This window comes from Haliaeetus albicilla, chromosome 19, assembly GCF_947461875.1.
Source record: "Haliaeetus albicilla chromosome 19, bHalAlb1.1, whole genome shotgun sequence".
Taxonomy (NCBI): Eukaryota; Metazoa; Chordata; class Aves; order Accipitriformes; family Accipitridae; genus Haliaeetus; species Haliaeetus albicilla.
In genome coordinates this window covers 8,826,043-8,853,270 of record NC_091501.1, presented here as the reverse complement: position 1 = coordinate 8,853,270, position 27,228 = coordinate 8,826,043, and the positions used below count along the sequence as shown (strand labels likewise).

General features: G+C 41.8%; 1 protein-coding gene across 1 annotated transcript in view; it reads right to left on the bottom strand.

Moving 5' to 3' along the window:
* Positions 1–27,228, bottom strand: part of TMEM178B (transmembrane protein 178B) — a 233,943-nt gene that overhangs the window by 153,721 nt on the left and 52,994 nt on the right. The window contains exon 2 of the mRNA XM_069807545.1: positions 18,398–18,511. Within this exon, the coding sequence (XP_069663646.1) occupies positions 18,398–18,511 (114 nt within the window). The remainder of the gene's footprint in view (positions 1–18,397; positions 18,512–27,228) is intronic.

The following is a 27,228-nucleotide window of genomic DNA, read 5'->3' as shown; positions in this document are numbered from 1 at the left end:
GAAATAGGCACGGAGAGAGGACGTAAGGGAAACAGAGTAAAGACGAGGTGTACAGGCATGTTTCATCCGCATAATATAAGAAGCTCACAAGAACTGTCCCATTACATACCTTCTAGTAGCAAAGTGCTGACTCTGTGTCCCTTAGGGAAACATGTTCAGTAAAAAAAATACCCATATCCAATGGATAGATATCCAATACCCAAACACCAGAGAAATTATGAAGTCAATGAAAGCAGAGGAACAGGGCTGACAGGAAGCAGTATGAGATTTTAATAAGCATATTGACTATTACAGGAAGAATCCACAGTAACTTTTTAAAGGAAGAATTTTAGAGTCTGGCTGCTGTGACTTTTACACGGTAACTTCTAAATCCTATTAGGGAGTTAGAGAAATTTGTTGTTGTTTCTTTAATTGCTATGGATTAGAAGTCAACAATGGAAAAACCCCAAACTCTGAGTACTAGTTCCTGCTACAGTTTGGAGAAAGGACAACAGATGAGTACAGTTTCCTTTTAAACATATAAATTTGAAAATTCAACTCATTGCAAGTACGTGGCTATTTTGTATAATTACAATCCTCAATCTTCTCCTGAAAGACAAGTTGTTTTTCCTATGTTTGGTCTATAGGGAGTTCTGAAAATAAGTAGTCATCTCTTCTAAAAATTCTGGATTATCCCAGATTTCTTTAATGTGCTTTCATAAAAATGAAACTCAAGAACCACATTTTTATACAATAATGGTGTGACTTGATGACACTGTCAAACATCTTGCAAGGACACAAAACATCCATGTGAACTCAACAAGACAGTAAAGCCTATGTTGTCTGAATAAATGAGACTTTGCCTGCAGTATAATCATCTTCCATTTGGAGCTAAACCAGAGTTTTTCACTACTAACCCACCCCAAAATCCCAAACAGGCCTGTGCCAGTACTCATGGTAGTCTGAAAGAGGCTGTTTCAGGATTGAAAATGGGGAAAGGGTACAAAAATACACTGCACAGCCCAATAGGAAATATTAAGGTCTGTCAGTCCTTCTACACTTGCTAAGAGCTGATACCGGGTAGGCTGCTACCTGGAATAGCAGCCACACACTCCAGCAGCAACTGCTGCCATATTGCTCCTAAGCCCTCTACCAGCCCCACTAAGGGCCATCACCATACTCCAGGTTGTCCCCCATATCCCTCTGTGAGATATGCCAGCAAGCAATTGAAAAAGGGACAATGTGCTTTTAGTTGAACGTTGCCTGCTCAGCTCCAGCTGATAGTTTAAATGGTTCATAACAAGAATTATCTAGAGCTCTTCACCCATTCATCCTGCTGAGAAGTCAGCTTGTCACTACTCACCTCTCTCAGATCAAAGGAAACTCAATCTCTTCTCTATCCTTTGACTGTCACCCCAGGCAGGGGCAGGGAAATGAACCCAAGTATCTGAGATACCATTGTTCAAATAACTAAAATTTCTCTTATCAAGAGGTATCTGGCACCAGCCTCATTGCTACAAAAAACCCCATGAGGGAAAGAGAAATCAGCTGGGAAATCATCCAATAGTTACATACTGAAGCAACAGGGATATGCATACGGATACTAGATAATTTAAAGTGAGAAAGAATATAAAGTTGATGCATTTGGGAAAGAAGGAAAAAAGCAGGAAAGGTGAAGAAAATTCAAAATGTTTATTGGAAAGTGGGAGGGAAAGGGAATTCTACCTAATAAATGACCCACTCCCCCAGACTGATAATCCTGATATTCAAGCTTGTGCTGTGAAATCATTATTTCAAACAGTGTTTCTGAAGGAATCTTAGGTTTTGCAATACAAGCTACAGATGTAGCTGTAATTATGGCTATTCATCTCAAGACAAACTTGGTATTCAGGAGGTCCTTTGACTTTGGCTGCCATTTGCCACATGTCTTCCAAAGCCAGTTCGCACCAGGATCACCAAGACAGTTTGCATCCATCAATTTTTGTGCTGGTTCATCTACTCTGGGAACAAAATATGGTATTTTCAAGATTTGCCTGTGACTTTCAGGGTCATTTGGGATCCCAAGCAGTCTGAGTGCTTTTAGAAATCTCCTGCTTTTGGGACATGAACATCCACTGTATGTGTGGAGGAAACTTTTCACATGTAGCAAAAAAATATCCAGTACTATGGTGCAATTTTGCACACAGCCTTTTCTCCATGAGTTGGTTCCTAGCCAAAGTTCTCTCCTCCAGTGAGAAAGCAGCATCTTCACTGGAAATCTCAGGTCTAACGCAGAAATAACAAATACTGCCAAATCTGCCAAAGGGACACCTTTGCTGGGCAACTGCCCGTACTAGGAGATACCGCTACACAAAAATAGCCAGATACCAACAGCCTTATTCAGGCTGCTGAGGAATGCTGAGCCCTTTCCCACTGACCATCAGGCCCTTTCAAGCATACTTCATGTCAGACATCTCAAAATCAGGTATCTCAATTCATTTCCCTCTGAAAAAGCACATGCTTTCATAAGTAACTCACTGATGTCAAAACCATGCTCCAGATGCAGGATTGCTATCTATCAAAGCTAACAGGGCAGCTTTCCCCGTGTGCTTTCTGATGGCTGCCTAAAGGTCACATTTTCCTCTACAGCCACTAATTTTGCATGTGCAACAAAGGGTGTCAAAGGCATTTATGAGGTTTTTGTCGCTCCTTTGTAAATCTAGCCTGAATTTCTAGTAAACACACCTGCTTTTGGCACCGAAGAGTTCAAGGACAGGGAAAAAAGACAATCCTGCCTTCCCATTTCAAGGCCCAGGGCTCAGCAAAATGTCATGACTTAAAACAGATGGAAACCAATGCCAGCAACATAGACAAAAGGATTTATGAAAGAATTAATAAACAACTATCACTTCTCTTGCCTCAGGACTTTTCTGGGTAAATTATTACTCTTTAAAGCAATGCACTAGTAAGCTGCCTGACTCCCATTAACATTAGTAGCGGTGGCATAGCATAAGCTTTACGTGCCAGTTCTGAGGATTAATCAGTCATATCTGTAGGGCACTCCCTTTGAACTCAGCAAATCTGCAACAGAACAACTCTTCTTTGTCAGACTCTTCTTTGAAGAAAAAATCACAAGGAAATGGGTGGGCTGCTGGCTAAGCCTCTTCTTAACCCACCACCACATCCTCCATAACTCTAACAGAACAGTAAAGCAACAAGTGAGCTCTCTCTTGCTGCGTCTCCAGTAATGTTAGCCAAGGTAGGGGAGCAAGAAGGGATAATATTTTTGGAGCAGGAAGAAGAAAGGATAAAAAGAAATGATACAAAATAATGCAATAAATGTGCTATCAAGATGAGATTTTTTTTTATACAGGATAAAAGCTGGAACACTTGAGAATAATTTCCATGTATGGATTTGGAAGTCTAAAAATAACACCTCATTTAATACAAAAAATGACAACAACTGACCCTAGAATAGATGGTGATGAATACATTCAACATCAAATTTTCGCTATTCTCTCTTCCCTTCTGTGCTTGCTGGCACCTTTCCCCCAGACCACCCCTTGTCATTTCCCTAAAGAGGGAGGAGAGAGAATCATTTCTGAGCAGCCTCAGAGCGGCTTTGGCAGAGCAGAACAGCTGCAATGGCTAAGGCTTTGCAGGAAGGTGGCTCCATCAACTCAGGGCTTGTTATTGTTTGCCTGAGGTACTGGCATTTTGTCTCACTTGATACTACAGTGAAAGATTTCCACCTCCCGTGGTTTCTACATGATGTTGCTCCATAAGTTTTTAGACATCCCTTTTTGCAGCTCTTTTGTTCTCCTCCACTCGCCAGCAGTACATCTCCCTGTCACAGGCTTTCAGTTTGGTAAAACCCCCAGGAGGACCCACACAGGGGCACCACCAGGCAAAAGGGGAACGCAAGGATGCAGCCAGCTCTTGAGCCTCAGCCTTCCCCTCCCAGGGGCTGGAGGCAGGCCCACGGCCCCTCTGCGCTCCAGCTGCACTGCAGTAGCACCTTCAGCACACGCCTTCAGCTAACAGAAAGCCAAAAATCACTGACTACATGCTAACTCTGTTTCTCCCACTTCACAACTGAATAAGAGCTGACCAGTCCCCTCCAGGGAGCTCTTGCTCTACAATGAAATCTACTGGTGCAACAAGTTCTCGGGGCCATGTCTGTCAGGCCCAGTTACAATACACACCCATCAGGGGCCAAAGTACTTCGAGATAACTGTATGATGAAAAGCATATAAATGCATCTCACAGACACTCTCTGCCCCCAAAATAGGGGCTGGATAAAGCTAGGGACCTAAAGATCAGCACCATGAGTTGAACTCATACCCTACAAATGGATGCTAGTCTACAGGATCTGACCTCCTCCAGGAAGAGCATGACACTGAAGCAAGACATGTTCTGACGTGAGCGGCAGCCCCAGGAGCAGAGCGTGCAGCTGCAATAGTGCTACATTTCTGGAAAAACAGGGCAGTAGTGCAGGGGAAGGCTCAAGACACAGCAGCAAAGCTGTCTGAAAACAAGAGAGTACACCACACCAACAAGGGATCAACTCTTGATAGAAGAACAGTTTGTACACTGTGATTAAGCACACCAGCATGGCTGTAACTGGGAAAAGTGCCCAGCACTTGCCTGCAGTATGCCTGGTTTTAGCCAGTGCTGTCAAGTCTCTTGCTTTCACAAGCAATACATTATTTCAGCCTTCTCAGACACCCCCAAATAAAGAGAAAACTCATCTTATTGCAGGAGCCAATGTTCTGTTCCTGCTGTCAGTTCATTCACACCAGAGGCCCACCAGAACAGCCACATCAAACTGCTGCATCTCATTTACTTTTATTGACGATGCCAGCATTGTAGCAAGAGAAACAAAACAACACATTGAATTCAGGACAACTGAAAAATCAGTTTTCCAATCCTTCATAAGAGTCAGGCATCAGCTATTGATATTTTCTACCAGTAATATTCCACTTACACTGCTTTCTCTCCTGTGCCACCTGTTGTATATCCAAACCTGTTCACGTACAGGTGGATATAAGATGTGTATATACAGCAGTGCCTACAAGAACATTTTTATAACTTGGTGCTCTAAGTATCCAGTGATCCTACCAGGACAACTGTTTTCTTGACAGTACTCTGTACTATCAGACCTTTTAAAACTACTTCACCAAAACCTATGTTTTGATACTTGAATGCAACAGTGAGCAAGCCTTTCAGTACACAGCAATCCATCAGCAAACTGAGTCCAGTGAATCTCACACACTGTTTAGTCATCCTGCCTTCAAGCTGTACCTGTAAGGTTTGTTGGCATTCAGTGCACTGGTGTGGCTATGTCCCACATGGTTGACTGAATGATCTAATGACAACTAAATGAATTAACTCATCCCACTCCCAGACTTTTATGTAAGTTAGTGCACCAGATGTGCTGTATTACTGGACAGCACATGATCTGGTACCAATCTACATTACAGATATTGACTAACACCAAAGTAAAGTCCCATCTTCATGTGACCTGCAGCTCTGCCCTAGACGCTGTGGTCTAGGACATACGTATGCCCAAAGCTGTACGGCACTTCAGACGGTGTCATGGACCACTAGTAAATAACAAAATAACAAACCTAGCCCTAGTCAAATACCTTGGCCAGAATCCACCATGCACATGCCTCAAGGCACATCTACCTGTTGTGTGATCCTCATGTCTGTGCTATCATCCCTCTGACGGGGTCAGTATAAATAATGTGCAGGCAAGAGCTCTCCTATGTGTCCCTTGCTACTTTGGTTTTGCGAGCTGCCTGCTAGCTATCAGCATCAAATATACTTAATTGCTGTTTTTGTTTTGTCATTCTGTCGAAATGAAGAGATTGATCTCTATCGATCTGTGGAAAGGCTCACTTTGTTTGCTCAACCTTTCTGTTGCTTATCAGGATTGTGCCAAGAGCTTGACACACACAGACTGAGAAGTAAATTTCAAAAAGTAATGAGTGAGTGACGGCAAGCTCACGCTGGTCTCATGCGCTATCAGACTTTGCTGCAAAAGGAAAGTGACAGAGGCAACAACTTTGGTTATTGTCTCAGCAGTGCCAGCAATGTCAGGAATTTGTTTGATTTTCACATGAATCTAATGCATCCACATTGATGCATAAAAAACAGAGAAGAGAGGTTTGCTAGAGTGCAGAAGAGCATCTAGGTATTGCATTTTTATTTCCCCCAGCAGCTTTTCCATTTTTCTCTGTTTTCTCTTTTAGCTACTCCCCAGGTGTTTACACACATCACCTTGGGTTCCTTATTCATATTCTTAAAGGCACCACTAAAAGCTCATCCACCTGCATCCTCAGAAGAAAAAAAAAAAGAAAAAAAAGCATCCCAGTCATACAAAGAGGTCCTCTCTTCACTCACCACTATCCAAGGCTGTAAGAGTCCTGCTCCTACACCTGGGAGTGTTTTCTCTACTCATGCCTACAATACAGGAATAAAAGACTTGGAAAGCAGCAATGCTTCTCCAGTTACCAACCATACCACTAAACAGCCACCCACCAGATGTCTTTCCTCTTGTATCAACATCAAAATAAAGGAAGCTGTCAAAGCGGGTGGCTTTCTGCCCCAAAGTAGTTCCCCCCAACACCACCAAGATGGGATTGCTGTGTGGGTCAGATCACTCTGCAGATAACTTTGGCCCACATCAGCATCCTGCCTATATACTCTTTGACTGAAGGTCCTGCCAACTTCATAGCCAAGTTTGCAATTCTTAATAGACCATTTCTGCCTGAGGATTAGCTCTCCCAAGTCCCCCACTCAGGTGGAACCCTTTCAGCTAATGCATCTCTTCTGGGGACTACACCACCAGGTTTAGGGGTCTCCCAGACCTTACTACAGAGTCTCAGCTCCTACAACAGTATCTACTATGCCTTCTATAAGCATTTTTGTACAGCAACAGATTAACTGTTCTGCTCTGTGAGAAGAGGACAGCAAAACACTCATGAATCCAATCAGCTGATGACAAATGGCCTCTCTTTTCTGGCTAGTAAAATACTGAGTCTCCCCCAATAGTGAAAAAAAAAGAATATCCTTAAATTGCACTTGGTGTCATCTGACTGCCATAAAATGGGGATTCATTTACCTCTGGAACTCTGCTCTCTTACTTGCATAGGGGTGCCTTCCCATGGAAAGCCAAGGCCATAACCATTAATCAGAGAATGCTACAAACTAGCAGCCAACAAGACACATCAAATAATCTAATCCATCTATGCATCAAACAGATTTTCAAAGTGCTCCTACCTATGCTACCCTTGGTCCATCAAAAAGCTTCACCTAGCAGAGCTGTCAGTTCACATCTTCAGAGAACCACTGATTCCTCCTGGAATGCTTTGGGAGCTCTGAAAAGCTAATCCTATTGCCATATCAAGTAGTTTTCACATTTCTTTGCCCTGTTCCTTGTTACAAAAGGCTTTTGCATGAATTGTCTGCTTCTTAAAAAAAAAAAATCCTCAATTCCTTCTACATGAAAAAATCTGGTCCCCCCTGGAAGTGATGTCACCACAGACTTTTCAACTTCATCAGCTGAAGTCAGTACAGAGGGCTAGTGCTCCAGAGAACGGTTAAATGTCAGAGGCAAGGCTTATTTGCTGAATAAAAATCCTGCTTTCATGCTAAGACCTAAACAGCAATAAAATACATCAGAAATATATCAGTCAACACATAGATCCTGATAATGCCGAGTTCCATGAGGGATAAAGATACTCCTGAAAAGAGCCAAACACCAGTTCAACCTAGGTTTATGTTGGAATAAATCACAGGTAGCTCTAATATGCCCTGGCAGTGGATGGTTCACAGTTAGTTATCATGGTACAGGGCTATACCTGTCAATCAGTTTCATGGCTCACCCATGCCATTTTGGGATGAGATGCAGAGCTGGCTGTGGCCACTCTGCTAGCCAAGGAGGATTCACCATACAGGACAGGTTCTCCCCAGGCCATATGAGGAAGGCCGTTTTGAAATTACTTGCCTACAGTTTTCCATTCAGTGTGCATTTCTTCTTCCAGATTATTTTATGGCTCAGCAATAGGACTAATAATTATTATTTCTCAAAATGTACTCATTTAATTACTTTTCAAATAAAATGACAGTTAAGATTACTTGCAGGTAAAACTGAGTACCAGTATGTTATTCTTGCTGTGCATATTAGTTGTCATGACAATCAGTGAGGACACTGGTTTAGAGTCCACTTCATATGTGGCAGAAAATCCACACCACCTACACATATTCTAATGGAGATAATTTTTTAAATTATTATTGATTGTAGTTGCTCACCCTCTGATATCTCTGAGGACCTGGTTTGCAGCAGGTGCTGAGGAATCCCCACTTTGTATACCTTAATTCACTACCAGCCTTTGATGGTTCTTTTGCCATTATTTTGGAGAGAAAAATCACCACTAATGTACGTAATGGATTCTGGTTTTGGCCAGTAAGCTTTCACTTGAAAAAAGTTGGTTTTTTTTTTTTAATACCTTTAGAAAAACCATTATCCTTGTTATAGAGTTTTGCAATGGTCTTTTCCAGGAGATATGCTGCATAATCTCTGGCACTATAGGAGGCAGCATTGTCTAGCACTTACAGCAGTGGGAGTCCAAAGACCTGAGTTCTGTTTCTGGCTCTCCCACTCACTCCCTGCATGACATTTAGCAGGTCAATTAACTTCTCTGTAACTCTCTTTCTGCATGTAAAATGGGTGTATTTGGGTTGTATTCCTTCTTCAGCATCCTGTTTAAGTCAGAAGGATACTGAGTGAAAACCCTTGCCCAAGTGTTTCAAAATGCTAGGATGGAACATGCACTACACACTAGCAGCAGCAGCAGCATTAACAAAAGTGTAATTGTGGAATCTGTTCATTTTCACTCAATTATCAAAAAGTCTAAAATCTGAAGAAGCACTTTTTCTGAATATTTTGTACCTAGATGCTGATTTCACATTATTTTTATCTCAGAATATCAATTCTGGTTTCAGTAGAATTATTATTCTGGTATAAATATAAGCAGAACCAAACTTCTAGTCCCCAGCTTATTGCTCCCTTCTGATTAGGATCTTTGTGTGTATGGATTCATGCCACTACTGACTTCCTCCCGATACGGGGGGAAGAAAAAAAAAAAATTAAGCCTTGCCTGGGCCGTTTAACACTTTTCTTCCCACGGCAACACAATCAGGCATGAGAGTGAGTTATAAGGAATGGCATTACATCATGTTCAAATACATGATTATAACATGCTGCAGAATGGATTCTACAAGGAAGACTGATTTAATACGTGCCTATGATGATGAGTGAAAAGCAGCTAGTACCAAGCTAATGCATTGCTAAAGATTGTATCAGATAAAACCAGTAATTCAGCCACCTCCATGTCCCCTCCCATAAAATTTTAATAAACCCAATCTTACGGGAGGAAAGAAAAGACAGGGACCCTACTGAATTATTTACAGCCTTAGCTGTGTATGGTAAAGAAGCCCCTCTTAGGTCAGTAACTGATATTCTTCCATTGATTTCCTTCTCTCAGAGTATCTAGGTGAGAATCAAGTTTGGGGGAAAAAAAAACAACAAAGAAATAGGGATGCAAAGGGCAAGCCAGAAAAGACAAAGCTGATGGAGGCAGAGATGAGAGAGAGTTTGTATTTATGAAAGAGATATTGATCATTGGACACACTAGCAGTAAATAGATTCAAATTAGCTGTCATAATTCCAGTGATGCAGAGGGACACGCAGGCTCAAGCTCCATTAAATATAACCTACATCCAGAGCAGCCAGATGAGATTTGCGAGACTGAACTCTAAAGTCCCACAGGAGATACCTGCAGTTGATTTATATTCCTGATTTCCTATTCCCTCACCAACTGTGCAATCAGTTCCTGGAGGTGGGCAGGGAATAATTGAACAGCTAAACTGTGATTCACCCAGCCAATTAAGGAGTCTTGGGATGGGCCCTAGAACAAATCCTTCAGCTTCATCCAGTCTTCCTGGGCCAGAACTACATTCAGCTCTGACAACATGGCCGAAATAGTCATGGCCCAGTTAACAATTTAAGAATCTGAGGATGTAAAGCTGCATTATAGTTTTCGCACATTAATATGCACACATTTTAGAGCTTTGCAAAGTAGCAAGTAGGAGGATATCCTGGTGGTACATGAGGATCAGGTTTACTCTGCGATTCAATGTACAAAAAGCATCACTGCAAAACAGTAATTAAAATGGCAACCACTGCCTAGTAGCTATCAACATGTAAAAACCATCTACATGTTTCAGCCTGCAGCTTCTGTCAGGGTCAAAGCCAGGTTGTTTGATGCAAAGTTTGTTGGCATCTCTCTCATGCTGGCTGCAGTGATGTTTCCCTGTGGATGGTGCACAGCTCTCTGAACAAATCACAATAATGTCCTTTCCAAAATGTTCCACTTAAGTCTTTCTTCTTGCACTGAAGCAAGGAAGCATTTACTTCTCATTACTAACTCTGTGTGTGGCATGTGGCATATAATCACCTTGAAATATTTAACTGGATGGCTTTCATCTTGCTAACAGTGTGGGGTGGGGCATCAGACCAGGGTATAAATAAACTGGGATATAAATCATCATAAACCAGGCATTAAATTGGTATATAAATCAAAAATTATAGAAGTCAGATGGAAGAGACCCATTAGATCATCCTGTTTGTTCTTTCCTGTGTTCTCACCCTAAGAATGCACAAGGCATCATTCTTGATTAGCCAAGAGACATAGAAAAACGCCCATCTCTCCCCCACTGTGTCTCTCAAGAAGGAAAGAAGGGAAACAGAGAGCTCTGTATGCATATTAATAAAGCTATATTTTGACTGGCTGAATGACTGGAAATGATTAGAGATGGTATGTTTTACCTGTCAACATCTCCACACTGCAACAGCCAAAATGTCTCTAATACTCCTTTGTAAAAAATCACCGGTAAGGCTTGAGGGGGTTTGCTCTCAATTTTCCTGCACTCAGAACATCTCCGTAAATACCCTAAGACTCTTTTCAATGATCGAGATAAAAACATGTCTTCTTTTTTCCAATATAATAGTGGGAGACAACATAAAACATTGCCTAAGCCAAGGTGAATCAAAGTGCCTGCAATTACAAATATAACAAAAAACCAAAAGCAAACAGAAAAATACCAAAATACTCTAAAGGCCGCCGAGTCAAGCATGCCAGTGTTAGGAAATACAAGAATGTGACCCTTTGAAAGGGTCCGTGTAAAAGGTGAGAACACATGCAACCCCTCTAGCAAAGAGCAGTTGGAGCTGAGATCAGTCAGCTGACATACAGCTCCTCCTCCCTCTCACACAAGCACTTTCCTCTACATTTACCCCCAAAGTCCTTGGTGATATGTCAATTACTCTAAGAAATCTCTTTAGAGGTGGTGTGTAGCCATATTTTCCTCATTTACTCTGACCCAGTGTGAGTTGGGTGACCATGTGAAGTCTGATTTACAGGGTGTGGAGCACTTAGAGTTGCTCTGAAAGTCAATGTGAACTGTGCTCTGAACATACAAAAAGCCATTTAATGTTAACTACTGTAAAACCCAAGTCATCTCCAACTGGACACCCAAAAAAACCTAAACCAGCTAACTTTGATTGCCAGACCTAAAATAGAAAATATAGCCCACCTCGAAAGGTTATTAGATATTAATATATTTATATTTACACACCATACTTCAATACAATAATTACAAGTGTGACAAAGCTTAAAGTGGTTAACTCTGTCTTTGGAGCAGGAGTTGGGTATTCTGCAATAGAGGCCAGCAACCATACATTAAGCAATAAAAAAAAAATAATCAAACTTTGAAAACATCATTGAATGGAAACAGAATATCCCAAATGTATGGAAGAAGGCAGGGGTCCTGTGGAAAACACAGTATGTGATTACAGTAATTAAAGACTTGATAATGAGTGTGCTCAGAGGAGATAAATTAAGGCCAAGTATGCAGCCTGAACTGTGTAATCTCCTAACTTTACATGCTTCTGTTTGCAACCTTAAAAATATTCATCTTAATTTCTTAACTTTAAAACAAACAACAAACTGCAAAAGCAGGAATTCTAGTGTGGGGTTCCTTACTGATTCAGGAGAGTGGCAAGTAGTTCATCAGCACATTAAGACTCTTCTGACTCACCTCTGAGCCCCCTGTTACTTGAGCTGGCGGAAGAACCTACCAGCTGAGGAAGCAGGATGAGACCTCCCCTCTGCCAGTGTTTCGCAGGTGTGTTAGCAGCAGATGTACAGTAGGACTCCTGACTTGTGCACTTTCAACAGGGCTTTGGAGGGGATTCTTCCCTGTTCATTCCCCAGCCCCGTCCACACACAAACAACACAGAGCTTGGCCATTTTTTGCACATCCCCTTCCAAATTGTTCCAGCCCACCACTCCAGCCCTTATCCCAGTCTCAATGTTCAGTAATCCCTTGTCTCACCTCTCCCAACTCACCAGCACAAAGTTTCACCCCTTTCCTAATTTCCTCCCTTCTCAAATCTTAGCCATGTTTTCTGCTTGGACACCCCTGTCAACTCAGGACTGGGAGGCCTACTGACGCTCTCCCTTACTCCTTCCCACTTTTCTGTCTCTTAGAAGCAAAGTTAGTATTGGAAATAAAAAGTAGTATGCAGTTGAGAAAGCTGTTCACTAGTGTAGGTATTAAGGTCACAGCCATATTAGCAGATCCTAAGATGAAGCCTAGCAGAAGGCAATAAAATCCCTTACAGATTTCAAAATAGGTCTTAGATTTTGATGCCAAAAAAACATTTTTATATCTTAGCTTGAAATAGCAGGATATGAAGAAAACGCTACAGCAGAGAGAGGGAGGGAAATGAGAAGGTCTGTCACTACCACCTGGTCATCAGCTATAGGAACAACGAATATGGTGGAGATCCAGCAACACTAGACCTCCAGGCATGTAAGCACCTGCTGCCTGACTAACCTCCAGGATGGCTGCCCCGTCTGCCTTAATAGTCAATGCATTAAAGGAATGACATCATATTGTCAGCCAAATGGCACTGACCAGCAGGACGGTGTCATACTTCAGGGTGTACCTCCATCTGGGGGTCAAGGTAGCTAATTAAAAATGAAACAGCATTTCCTTGTAGAGGAAGATAGGAATGGAAGGAGACCCAAGGGAGTATGGGAGAGAGTGGAAGAAAGGAGCAAGAAAAGTGGGATGCTGCTGCCTATTTATTTCAAACACTGCTTTCAGTAGTACCCAGGAAAAAAACAAAAGAAAAAATTCTCTCGGGTCAGCACTCAATACAGATACAATAATGAAATATTTATTGTTGCTTATAAAAGCAGAGAGGGTCAAGCCCATGAGCCTACTGGTGTTACTAATGCATTGCCAAGCTATCAACTGAGCTTCTGTACAAACCTCAACATCTTGTTCCATGGAATGAGAAGGCTTGGGAAGCCTGTAGAAATTAAAAGTATAGACATTACGGTCTTTTCCAGAGTGCTAATTGTTGCCACTGCTATCAGTACCATAACTGACCTCCACAAAAGGAGATTTTTCCAGCCCCTCCCCAGTAGTTTTACTGGTTATAAGGAGGCATTTGAGTGCTTTGTAGGCCTAAATGAGGAATCCTTAATCTCCTGCAAAGTTCAGACCATTAAGGCTGATAAAATCCATTCAGCTTTCAGCATAGATGTTATATGAATTAAAATATTACCACTCTCTACATCCTGTAGAAATCCTTCATTTCCTCCAATACTTGCCTCCTCTCAGAATGCAGCAGGCTATTACTTTTGACTTTACAATTCATTTTTTATGCAAATGGCTTTCAGACCACCACAAACACGGGATTATTGCAGTTTTCAACAGCACAGACAAACCTTATCATTCCAATTAAGAAAAGGCATTACGCTTCCTCTTCTCCTGACAATGCAGCTCCCCATGCCAACGCTCTAAATTCAGAGCCCATATCCTGTGGTCTCACAGTAGAAGTGGAGAAGGGGTAGGAGACAGGCAAAGGAGAACCCACAGTACCAGACAAGGAATATTTCCAAGAAAAACCCAGGAAATTCTAACCATTTCTCAGGAAGCATCAGCTACCTGTTTGTGAACTGGTTCTCTCTAAAGCAGTCTGGTGATACAATTTCTAAGCTGTGCAGGAAGAGATCAGTTTCCATACCAATTTCAGCCACTTTCCACACAGATGCAGCACTCTCCATGTTCCTGGACACAAAACACAGCTGCTGTGGAAGACAGGCCTAGGTGGCAATGGCAAGCTGGAGAAGAACAGACAAATTCCTTCTTCTGTGGCCACGTTTAATCCAAAGTACAAATTCAAGTTTGTGATATATAGGGAGGAAGGAAAAATAACAGACTTAAAGACCCAGCTATCTACTTTGCATGATAGGCTCTGTGAGTCAGCAAAATAAAAGCTTTTGGAGAGAAGGAAGAATTTTCCATCTCTCTTCTGGTGTTGAGACATTCATGTGATACAGCACAAGCCATGGGGACCTCTGCCATACAAAGGCTCTGAGCACCATGCAGTATTTGTCCCATTTCAGCTACCAAGGCAGGAGAACAGAAACTGAGACAGTGGTTTGACTTGTTCTCTAAGAAAAGAGTGAGATTTCTTTTTCAAGAACACACATTGCAACTTGCTTGTTTGCAGCACTTTAAAGCCACAATACTTTCTTCACCTGCCTTGGAGAGAAGGTGACTCTGGAAAAGTCCCCTTTTACCCTTCCCTTGCCAAGACCACAGTGAGGAAGACTGAAGAGTGACCCACAAGCATCAGCCCTGTGAGGCTCCAGGCAGCAGTTAGCCTGCTGAGCCCACAGCAGACTAACCCACAATCCTGTAGTATCTACACAGTTGTTCTTGTTGAAATCATTCAAGGAATGGATACGCAAAAAAGTCCCACGGAAAATGCAAGTATGTTCAAAGGTAAAAAATGAGCAAGGAAGCATAAGGTCTAAACAAAAGAAGCTAGAGGCAAAAATAAAACATTATCATGCTAGCTAGACTGGCTCCAAAGGTATAGATAAAATTTCTATAGATAAAATTTCTGTGCACAAGGCTAGGGCCAAAATGTGACAGGTAAATGCCTAATAGTGACTCAATCATATCATCACACTGGCATCTTCCATAAAGGGACAGTTACTCATCCTCAAAGTTGTTGGGACACAGCTTTCCTTCCCTACTTCCTTCCCCTCCTAGCTCATCTAGATACTTGTTTTGTCTAACTAGATGAACATTTACCTCCTGACAGGTGAGAGCTGGCAATACTGCAATCATCCTTCCCTCCATCCCTGTTTTACCAGAGATAGTTGAGAGGAAGTGATTGCAGGGAAGTGAAGTCTCATTTCCCCAGCTCATGCTGCCATAGGCAATCAGTTTGGAGCAAAGGTTCCATCTTGAAAATGTCAAGTAGAATGAAAAAAATATAAAATAAAAAAAGTTATAAAGTCAAGTCCAAACATTCCTCTAGGTTCAGCTGCTCCCCTGGGTTCTTCTAGCACAGCTGGCAGAACAGGTAGAAGAATATCTGCTTTCTGTGCTGACTGGTGCCATGGGGTTCTCAGCCTCAAATTAATTGCCTCTCACCCACTCCTGCAATTCAAGAGAAACTGGTGGAGCATCAGTCCTGCCCACCAGTTTGAAAAACAAGCAGTCAGCTGGGCACGGCTGGAACCCTTTCTCCTCTGATCGCCCACCCAGTAAAAAGGGCAAAGCAACAGATTTCCTTCCCAGGCATCACAGTTTGCTACCCATGCACAAGGGAAGGAAAAGAACCACTGCAGAAATACAAATATGGCAAAGGACAGCAGTGGCTTCAGTGTGGAATAGGCATTTTTCTTTCAGTTCCTCTGAAATTCTCCAGGGTGCCATCAGGAAATACTTTTTTACCATTTCCATTCCAAGAAATTACCCATGGCAAAACCAGGAAGAACAAGAGGCCTGGGCCCTGCTCCTTTTGCTGTTTGTCACAACACTCAGCAAAAGGGCAATTCTGAATAGGAAATTGTTCAGAGGAAAATAACGGCCAGGCTGACTCAGAAACACTATTCTAACCTCAGGATGAGCAGTGATGATCTGAAGTAGCTGTGCTCTGGGTGAAGCTAGTCTAGAGGTATAGAACCAGATCAGCTGCTAAGGCAGGGACTAAAATTACAGGGACTTTCTGAAGAGACTTTACCCCACTTTATGTCTACTCCACTGCAAAGGGAGAACATCCCCCTCAACCAAAACACAATTTGAAAAGATTGGTATTGCCCTTTTCTTTTAAAAGAAGAGATATTTTGGAGAAAAACAGCAAGGTTGCTGTTCTTACACAGGAAATAGTCATATAGGTTCAGTTCATTCTTAAATACAGTCACCTCCAGATCCTCCAGTGGCTAACCCCATGTATCAAGCACTCACCATTGCACCTAACTGCTCTGGAGAAGAGAGCACTTTAGCAAAGTATTCTTCTTCCTCTCTGTCTTTAGATGGGGAGATTCAATCTTCAACTCTGTCTACATCTACCTACACTTATCTGACTCATGAACCAGCAAGAAAATCTGGGTCAGAAATATGCATGCACACCCACACACTCAGAGTACCCTCCCCAGGGAGGGAACAAGAAGCCTCACCCTGAAAGTGCCTCGGACCAAATCAGATATGTAAATGTGCAAGCACAGTATGTCTAGACTGCCACTCTGGAGACTGACAAATGCCCTACTGAAGGCTCCTGTCAGCTGCCAGCACACCAGGCTCAGGAACTTGCTGATCCCACCAAGGGATACACACACCAAGTGTCTTACATGGCCAGATATATTAGTAATGGTATTTAACTGTGCATATGGGGGGGGGGGGGGGGATACAAACACACCTACAGAATAACCCTTTATTTCAGCCATTGCTGAGATAAAGATGAACTTCTTTCAGACAATAATTCCTACATTAAATAGTGAGATTCCCAGTGGATGGTTGCAGACGTCATTGTTGCTCGCAATAGTGGCAAAAGCACACATACACAAACAAAAGCATAAACCAAAGACCCTTCCTACTGTCCTACAAACCCTAACAGAAGACGTCTTGGGTGGGGAGTGTGTTTCTTTTTGCCCACAGATGAGCAATGTTAACATAAAACTGACACCAGCAGAGATGACAGGTGGTAGTAGAAAACGTAAAGGGAACCAAACCACCTGATGTTCTGATTTCAGGTACAAATGAGCACAGCACAGTATTTTGCAAGACCAGCCTCTTATAACCTCGAGAGGCATGAATTCAATATTCCTTTTCTTCATCATGTCACAACAAAAATATGTAATTATCCACACAGATACATTTCAAAAAAGTCAGGAGTGTAGCAAGACCCTCTAGAACTTCCTTAATGCTTTAGCATATTTGACCAGGTGGGCCTACAAGCACCAGTGAGTCTCAAACCAGGCCCAATTTGACCAATACAGGAAATCGACTATATCATTATATCATCTCCTCCCCAGAGCTTAAAAAGACCCTCCCAAAACAAGAGCCACATAAGGCAGGAGTGAAACAGAGACTGAAAGCCCTGGAAACACCAGAGGTCTTGCACATTTCTCAGACTGAGACAGTCCGGACAGTAGCTGCTCACTACCACATTTCTAGGTTTTCAAGCAGAATCAGCATCCCTCAACCCCTGCCATCTTCAAGATGCTGTTAACTGCTTCCACTGAAACATTGGAGCTCAGGACATTCATTAATCCCCATGACTATGTAGTAACAAGAGCAAGTTGCAATGGCATCCTTCCTTGTGAAATCCTACCTCTTCCATTTTATCAGTGAAAACCCTTTTCCATCTCCAAGATGAGAAAGAGAAAAGCTTTAAGGCCAGCCAATACATCCCAAGGCAATTCCATCCCTGTCAAATCTTGTTGCTTCAGCAAATGTTACAAGTTGGTGACCACTGGCTACAATTATCACTGAGGGCTAAACTCCTTCCCTGTGCCTTAAAGGGTACAGCAGTTCTCTTTCTAGATCTTCAAAGGAAAATGATGCCACACTCACCCAGGAGCTGCTGGCAACAGGACATATTCTACAATAAAAGCCAGCAATGAATTCTCCTGGAAGGAGGAAACTCAGCAGCAGCATGAACTGCATGAGAATATGCTCACATACAGAGCATTCTACTGTATTAAAAAATAGGGCATTGATTTTGTTATTCGTTTTTATCTTTAACTCTATATTAATCTCTGCATATGAATGCCTCTTCCCCACTGCCACTTTCTCATGCCTCAGCAGAATTTCTAGTCAGCAGCAGAAACAGAGATGTAGGTACTAAGAACAAATCCATCGGTCTGCTACAAACTGTATGTGAGAGGAGGACTCTGAGTGGGTTGCCAGTCAAAGTCTCTGTTGTCATTTACCAGTGAGTACCTCCCTTAGACTACACGTGAGGAAAATAGAGAAGAAAGCCAGCAACACTTACGCAAGGCATGCCACTCATCCTGGCGGATTGTCTTGGTGATGTTGTAGGTGAGGTTCTTGGGAATGGTCGCTGAGGAGTAGTGGTACTTGATGTACGTGCACCGCTCAATTGCTCCTGGGAAGGACAAAATGCAGAAGAGAAAGTGCTGTTAAATGAATGCAACATGTCCTTCCAGCTGTAGACCAGATGGGCCTGACAACCAAAAACAAAGGCTAGGACCAAAGCAATCCCTACCATCAGTCCACTGTGACAACCAATGCCATCTCTAGCCCATGACAGGCACAAGTTACCTGTAGGGTAAGGTCAAATCCAAAATTAGGATACACCAAAGTCCCTGCAGCAGCTGTCTGCTTTCGCTATCCGATATATATGTGGCAAGTCACCCCCTCTTTCATTTCTTCTCTCTGAACTATGAGCTAGCAGTAGGTATACCAGCATTTACTGTGCAGAAACTGTAAATTCACATCTTAGTTTATTGTGCAGTAATGTGTCTCAGTGCCCATACTCCAGGAGACAAACAAAGCAAACAGCTTTGATCTTTCCTTCAGTAACAAAGAACAGAACAGGAAAAATAATATATATATAAATAGCGAACAAGTTTCCTGATCCCCTTCCAACCCACAGCCAAGAAGCAAGACAATCAGAAGGATACGTGACGGGCTATGGTATGTCTCTTGAAAGTACCTAGCCACTTTCATAGCAGGCTAAGAAACAGAATTTATTGGCATCCCTGAATAATGAGCCTCAGATGGCAACACAAATGGCTGAAACGGGCAATTTCTTTCCCCTGTAGTCAGGACTTCATCTACATTCCATGGAAAAAAGCACCACATGCTGCTTCTGTTTGTCTTCTGGTCACATTATTACATTCTCCTTTTACAGCCACTTTCCTTCCTCTACAATAATCACACCTCCAGGCCCTGATCTCCTGGCATCTCTCTGCATAGTTAGTGTCCTTAGAGGACTGGGTCTGGCATAGCCTGATGCTTTCCGTGGATTATAGCCTAGCCAAGTTTCACACCTGATCAGAAGCTTGTGATAGCACAACCATTCTTGCATTGATGAAAACCAGTAAGTTTTCCTACATCCCTTTTGCCAGCATCCTCAACTAACACTGGCTTTATTAGACCTTCTCACTAAGCAGTCAGATTCAAAGCTCAAGAAATTCATTTTTCCATTAATATTATGGTATCTTGGATCAGGCCTTTAATAACTAAATAGGCATCCTTAATGTGGTTGGACACACTGTTTGCTACTAGCTACCATTGGTCAGAGAAGCAGCTATGCTGGAAATGCTTTTATGTATTAAAAATACATTAAGACAGGCACTCAATAGAATAAATTAAATGAAGCAATGAATTACATAAATAAGAAAGAGTGCTATACCAAGACGCAGGTAGAGAACACTTACTGTCAGCCTGAACTGAAAAGGCAGAGCCATTAGCCTTATATCGACAGCTCCAAGGGGTTAAATATGCTTTTACACCACTAGAAATACTAGTTTCTACCTCAGGTTGTAAAATATTGGCATGAACTTAGATCATACACCATGAATTCACAGCGTGAGTAAGAAAACCCATGAAACAAAATTATTAGTTACACCTCAGCCTTCCAAAGTCAGTGCAATACAAACATTTGAGGTCCTCATTGTTTGCTCCTCTTAAGCATTCTTCACATTCTGCCTCTGACAGCAATTAGATTAGACAAAGCCAAATATTATAGGAGGAAAAGGCAAAATATTTACATATGTATCCGCCTGCCCTGACAGCGTGATGGGCTTCTGTGTGAGTCTGCACCATCTGGGCACCAAATGTACGCCCAGAATTAAAGTTTCAAACCAAGAACAGTATTTAAAAAAAAGACAGCTAGTGTGTAAAGAGCTTTAAAAAAGCCCCAAATTGCAATCGTGCCTTCTTATAGGTTTTCCTGTCTCCTTTTGTGGGGGGATCAGAAGCTTTCATGGATCAGAAGCATTGGCAAGAAAATGGAAAATGCTTATTTGTCAGAAAATAATCTTTGGTTATCAGATACCTGCCCAAAGAGATTTATATAGAATAGCAGACAAGGACACAGAGCCAAGATGCAAAATAAAAGCGTACAGAAGGAAGGAAGAAAAAAATCCTGTTCCATTTGCTATAATTTCTGCTATAATCAGCAGAAAGCACCTCCTTTTACACCAAAGAGGCTAATTTCTAGCAAGGTCCATCAAACTTTTTATTCTTACTGCAGATACTGTTAGTAGTAATGCAGTGAGCTGTTCACTATCTTATATGACCAAAGCCTAAAGCAGAAAGAAAGATTATGGTCTGAATTCAGGTCATCACTTCACCATATGTATAATTTTGGTCTTATGCTTACATCCTCATGGCTTTAATGAGACTTAAGTACATGTTTAAAGACTGCCTAGAACTAAGAGCACAACTGCAGTGGCAATGGTTCAATGGTAGCTGAAGTACAGGCAGATTTGAATGGTAAATTCCATGATGATCTCCTTTCCAGCCACACAATGTATTTCAACACTGTTCCCACCTCTGAATGACATGCTATTAGCCAATAAACATCATGATTCCAGCCAAGAGTTTGCAGGGACCAGAAGGTAAAGTGCTTTTCAGTATACATTGCGAGATACATTCTCCTTTGCCCCTACATGTCTGTAAAATATCAGGGCTGGCCACTGCACGCACTCACCAGGGCTGAGCAGAGTACAGAGAATTCACTTGTACCTGGGAATTGTCCCTGCTACTTGTGTTACACAGGGAAACAGACCCCCAGGTCAGACAGACAAGGATACTGCTCCTGGATTGTCACCCTTCTCTGCAACACTAAGCATAGGTCCACTGCTAGAATGGGTAAGCCTAATTAATTTTTTGTTACAGGGCTCAAGATGCTTCAGTCTAATCCAAGTTACTGGGCTTAATAAAGGGATAAACAGGTGAACTGTAATAGTCTATGATATACCAGAGGTCAGTCCGCATGAGCTAATGGGGCCTTTTGGCTTTAGGCTATTAAACTCTCCTGTGAACATGGAGTTTAATACTCTCAGGATAGTGTAGTTCAGAGTCTTTCAGAGCTGTCTTCTATCAGCTTCCAGCACTTCAATTACTTCAGACTCTAGAACAGCAGCAACCACTGGAGAGAGCATGCAGCCATCTTTGTCCCCATGGCCACTGCTGATAGGAGAGGCAGGTAGGCTCTTACTGGGAACCTCAAGCTTTTCATGGCCCAAACTGACAAGGTTTGCAATTGCTTGGCATTTAAACATGAGCCATTTATCTAAACCTGCTCTCACAGGTGCAGAAGTGTGACCTTGCTGAGTTAGTGCAACTACATCAGCATATATCTAGCTAGAGGTAAGAATTAGCTTTTGAAACTTAGAAAAAAGACTTTCATTTGCCTGGACTTGCCAATAAAAATTAGGAAAAGGATAAGTTTGTAGAAGTAACAATTTCATACTCCATCATGTTTCCCTACTTGTCCCACACAGAAGAAAACTATGTTCAAGACCCCCAAACATCCAGTTCCTGGAGGCCTCTGGGAAAGCAGAGGCAGGGACCACAGCAAGGATCAGAACTACTGCTCTCCTGGAAAGTCATCTCAGAAAAACCCTAGGAAATCCTTACCTTCAGATGAATGAATAACTATGTTCACTCCAGTCTTTGGGACGCGAGAGGAAGCAAGAGTATAAAAAAACTCCACATACTTTCCCTTCCCTACCCTCAATAGGGTAACTCAATTTACAGACCATCTCCAGCCTTCAGCACTGACTTAGAAAGACCAAATGCAACTATGGCTGAGCTTTGCACTTTGTTCAAATAACTAGGAACAGTATTTATGGAGCAAACCAGCGAGTGCTTTTTTTCACCTATGCAGCTGCCATAGCAAGTGTTATAGCTGGCCACAAGAAACATTAAACAACCACAAAGCTGCTCTGCTGGCAGATGCAGTATATTCCATGTTCCTCTGATCAAAGGGAAGTGTTTGCTGAAAATCCTAAAGAAAAGTGGCTGACATCTTCAAATAGAGTACTAGAAAAGGGATCAGCAGGAAGATGCAACTAGAACCATGCAGAGCAAAACTCTGCCATACCATCCTCACACAGGCACAGATGCTCAGAGGGGATTCAGCAGCTGTAACTCTGTGGTTGGCAACCCCCTGTTCCAGCAAAGTTCAGATGCCAAGTAAAACTGAGATAAGGAAATTAGAGAGCTTCATCCAGAGCAGCTAAGTATTCACAGCATCAAACATGCCACTCTTCTTACTGATCCACTTCCCTGCTCAGCTCCCCTCCCATATTTGTTGAACATTGCTCTGTGCTATCACCTTATTATTATATAATATTTCCTCTTCTCTCCATTACAAGGAAAATTCTTAAACTGTGCTATAGCAGAAATATCACCTGAAAACATTGTGCAATTCTTTTCTATTCAATTTTCAAAACTATCCCAATATCCTGATGTTAACTCAGCTGCTGGTGAAATTCATCTCCTGCTACATTACTAGGGCTGTAAAGACTATCCCAATAGATGCCCCAAACTGTTTGGTAATGCAGGGGGCAAGTAAACCATTCTCCCACTCTAAGCTGAACAGGAAATTGAAAGGAAGGTCATACTGCTGGCTGGTATCCGTACTACATTTGTCTGATGGGTAAACAGAAAACTTTTTTCAGAACTTTTGGGCCAGTGTTTTTCTTCATCACCACCACCCCACCCTTAAATATAATAATATTTCAACACTTTCAAAATGCTCCAAGAAACAGTCTTTACCCATTGTTAATTTAAGAAATAGAATGAAAATTCAAAATGCCATCAGGGTATTGGACACATCAGTCCTACAGTTCGGACCTCAGAAGTGCCCAGAGGCGTTTACCCTGTGAGGTCAGCTTGACTTTTGCAAAGGTGGTTGTCAAGTTTCAGGAATTTACACTGTCACTGTGATCATATAGTTTAGTCCGCTGCATAACGCAGACCAACTGATATGAAAGCTGGCAACACAAAGTAGTCCTTCAGATGGTCTTTCATGAAACTGGTAATCTGTGAGAGCAGTTAGGTAAGTGTCAGTAACATCACTTCAGATCCAGCCCAAAATGACGCACAGAAGACTTACTTGCAGAGGTTATCTGACTGTACTCCCCTCATGTCAGTGAGGGCTACAGGATTTCACATTTTTTCCCCCCACCTTTCAGGGCTGCAGATTGTGGAACCATCCTTAAGGTTCAGGTACAGATTAACCCAATGTCTGTGAGCAAGTTCCCTCTGGTAGCTGGAGGGCTCACGGGTACGCTCACTTGCTCTGGATGGACTATGGCACAGCCTTTCCAGACTTTACAACAAGCTAGCACTGACATCACAGTCACCTTGCTTTCTGTAACATGCAGAGATCTGAAACCAGGTGGTAGCCATTCTTCTCTTGTAGTATGTATGTTGATTTCTAAGAAGGATCCAGCTGTACACTAGTATTTGTTTTATTACATTTCCTGCCAAGGCTTTTGATATGATGAGCTTCCCTGAAAAGACTGACATGGATGTTCAGAGCCTTCACTACCTCCAGGCAGCTTTTCCTTCTTCTGCGTTGTAGATACCTCTGGATGATGTTTGTAGCAAGAAATTTATTCCACAAAATTCACCCTTTGTGCTAGCTCTAATTTTTACAAATCTGTTTGAGAATTACTACACAAACATTTCCTAGTAAAAGGAATCTTAGCCTCTGGCTTGCAAACTGCACTCACTACATATATTTGCTATTCATTATGAGAAACTGCCTTCTGTATGAGATTGCCTTAATTCCATGGTTTGGTTACTGTTCCCTTATTGGGTGGCTATATCCACACCAAGCAGACAGAAGATGTAGATTGTTCATTTAGCCTCTATTCTTTCACATTATCTCCAGAAAATCTGTAGAGCAGAGAAAGTTTATAGTTTTTTCTTTGCATAACATTTCAGTAAGATTTCCAGGGGCTATAATCATAGCTAGGACTAGGATCAGGTTACACAAAGCAATTGCATGTGGCATATATATCTGTTAATCTCTTAAAAGTCTTGTCTCCCTTGGAGAAGTTCATTGTTAAATTGTGCTAGCAGCCTCCAAACCAACCCTGGCCATTCAAGAATAGCAAACTTAAGAATTATTGCCCTCAGCTGTATGTGCTGCCCTCCATCTCTTAAATAATTTCACATGAATCATCAGAACTCATTTGGGAGGTACCTTAATATAGACAAGATTGTTGTTGCAGTTTCAGCATGCATTGACTGGTCAAACTAAACCCTGGAGGAAGGTAGGAGGAAAAATTAGGCTCTACCTTGACCAGCTGCTATGACAGAATTGCAATCAGATATGCTGACTAGTAATGAACTTGTGATGAGTAACTATCATCTTAATGAAGGCAGAGACTTCATTAGAAAGTATTCCAACACACTTAACAGGATTATTTTATTAACTCTGGAGTAATACTAACTATGAAATTACTGGTTACATATTTGCGCCCATCTATAAGTATATTAATGCCAAAAATGTAGGAACATTATTCTTCTGCATTAATCGTAGAATTGTTTATTAGAAGAGTCCTCTAGATGTCAAGCAGCCCAATTCCCTGCTCAAAAGAGGAACAACTTCAAAGTTAAAATCAAATTCAAAGACAGTTCACATTGCTCAGAGCCTTGTCCAGTCAAGTTTTAAATACCTCCAAGAACAGAGGTGCACAACACCTCCAAGCACCTGTTCCAACACCTGACCACCTTCATTACGAATTTTTTTCCCCTTAATACCTAATCAGAATTTCCCTTGGTGCCACATGAAAATCTTGAATATGAGAATACCTAAGGGTAAAGGTCTAAAAATCTAGGAAGAATATGCAAATGTCATCACCTTAATCAACACATCTGATGAATATTCATTATCTTATACACATAAATAGAAGCTAATGTTCTAATTAATGGAGCTCCAGATAGATTTTCAGCCACAGCATGGGCCAAATTTTTATAACAGGAGATCACATTTGTTCCTGGCTGGCTCTGTCATCATCCCGAATTGAGGTTCAGCTTGGTTCTGCCAGTAGGACTTGGTGCTACTTGCCCTAGATAAAGCAAATCAACTTCTGGTACTGGTTGTTGCTTGCTGTGTGCTGCAAGGAAATCGGGCAGATGCCTCCCTTCAGTTGACAGGTTGTGGTTTGTGTCTTTTGGATTTAAGACTAAGTTTCTAGCCCCTAGCTGCTACCTCTATAAGTGGGTAGAGGTGCAGTGTCAGCTTCTACTCACCATTTACATGTTTGTGTAAAAGTCAGAGAAAGGGATGTGAAACAGTCCCCTTCCCCATTCACAGACAGACCAAAGGATCACATACTGGGAGAGACAATGAATGTGTGTGTCTATGGTAACATTTAGCATGTATCAGGAGTGCACTTCTGAAAATGACATCCTGTTCATCTCTAGTGACCATGCTTTGGTTCATAATGTGATGTGCTGTAAGACCATGCCAACTAATTCTTCACAAATAAAGCTAAATTGGAAGATGAGCTAATGGGAATTCAACTAATAGTACAGAAGCAGAGCTAGTCTGAAGTAGCATCCCCTCCCCAAAAACACAAAGTGAATGTTAGGCCCTAAGCACTAATTGTTTCTTACAAATCTACCTCCGTTGCACCATGCTATTTACAAATGTAGATCTAACCTATGTTGCATGCTGTGTCTCTGCAGTTAAAATCATCCTAGTAAGGACTGCCAAAGGAAATTCAGCTCTGAGTGACCATAGCTCTAGGAAAGCTGCCTGGAAGGATGCCTTACCTACCTAGATGGTTGATCTCCAAGACCAGAAAAGCCTATGGAGCAGCCACCACAGCATGAACAGTACCATAACAAGAAGCACAGGTCTGCAGTCAAGTCCTGTAGAACTGTAGTCATCACCGATATGCTCACACCAGTCACGCTCACAAATACAGGTGGGCAAATAGTCTGTGTTTTGGGTTCAAACTCCAACTTGAAAAATTGTGGGGGTACAGGGGAGGGATCACTGACACAACCAGAAATAAAACAAACAAACCAGAATTTCAGATCAGCTGAAAAATTTTGTAGAGCCACAAAACTGTAGTCATCTAACTTATCTTGACACCTCTAAAGAATAATTTAAAATGTATTTCCATTGAAAGTCAGAAAAATGTATTTTGAGAATTCTAAAACACTGACATTCTTCTTAATTTCATAGTGTTTTTTTCCAACTGAAACCATCAGCCATATTAGATCAAGTTTCACAAGTAGTTCTGCTCCCTTGCAAGCTCTTTGCTTCAGAGCCAATTTTCTGCATGAAAATAAATAACGATTTGCTAACCGTACTTACTATAAATGTACTTACAAGCACAACAGGCACCTATATGTTCCCTGTTGGGTAAAATGCAGCAAGCCTGCTAGGCTGCCAGTGGCAAAGGGATATTTCAATAGCCAGAAATCTACGATATCACCTAAACTTTCTTTTTACATGTAGATGTCTTTACTGACCACCAGAAAATGTAATGAACACAGAACTTCAGCAAAACATACTCAGAAGATAACAGTATCCTCTGTTTTACCTGAAGGAAAAGCTTGCTTGTATTCACCAAGTTGGCAGCCACCGAAAGGATGAGACATTCGTAAGATAAATATTACTTCATCCCTGAAATGGCACATACCCAGCAAATACATTAACAGAATGTACGGTTTAAAGTTTTTCATTAGGAAAGTGAGCAAAGGTTTTTTCAGAGTGACAAGCAGAACCTTCCTGCTCTTTTTTCCTCCCACTTTTCTTTTACAGTTCATCTCACTTGATTTCCAAATAAAGGTTCTCTCAGAGCCTCTAGCTTAGTA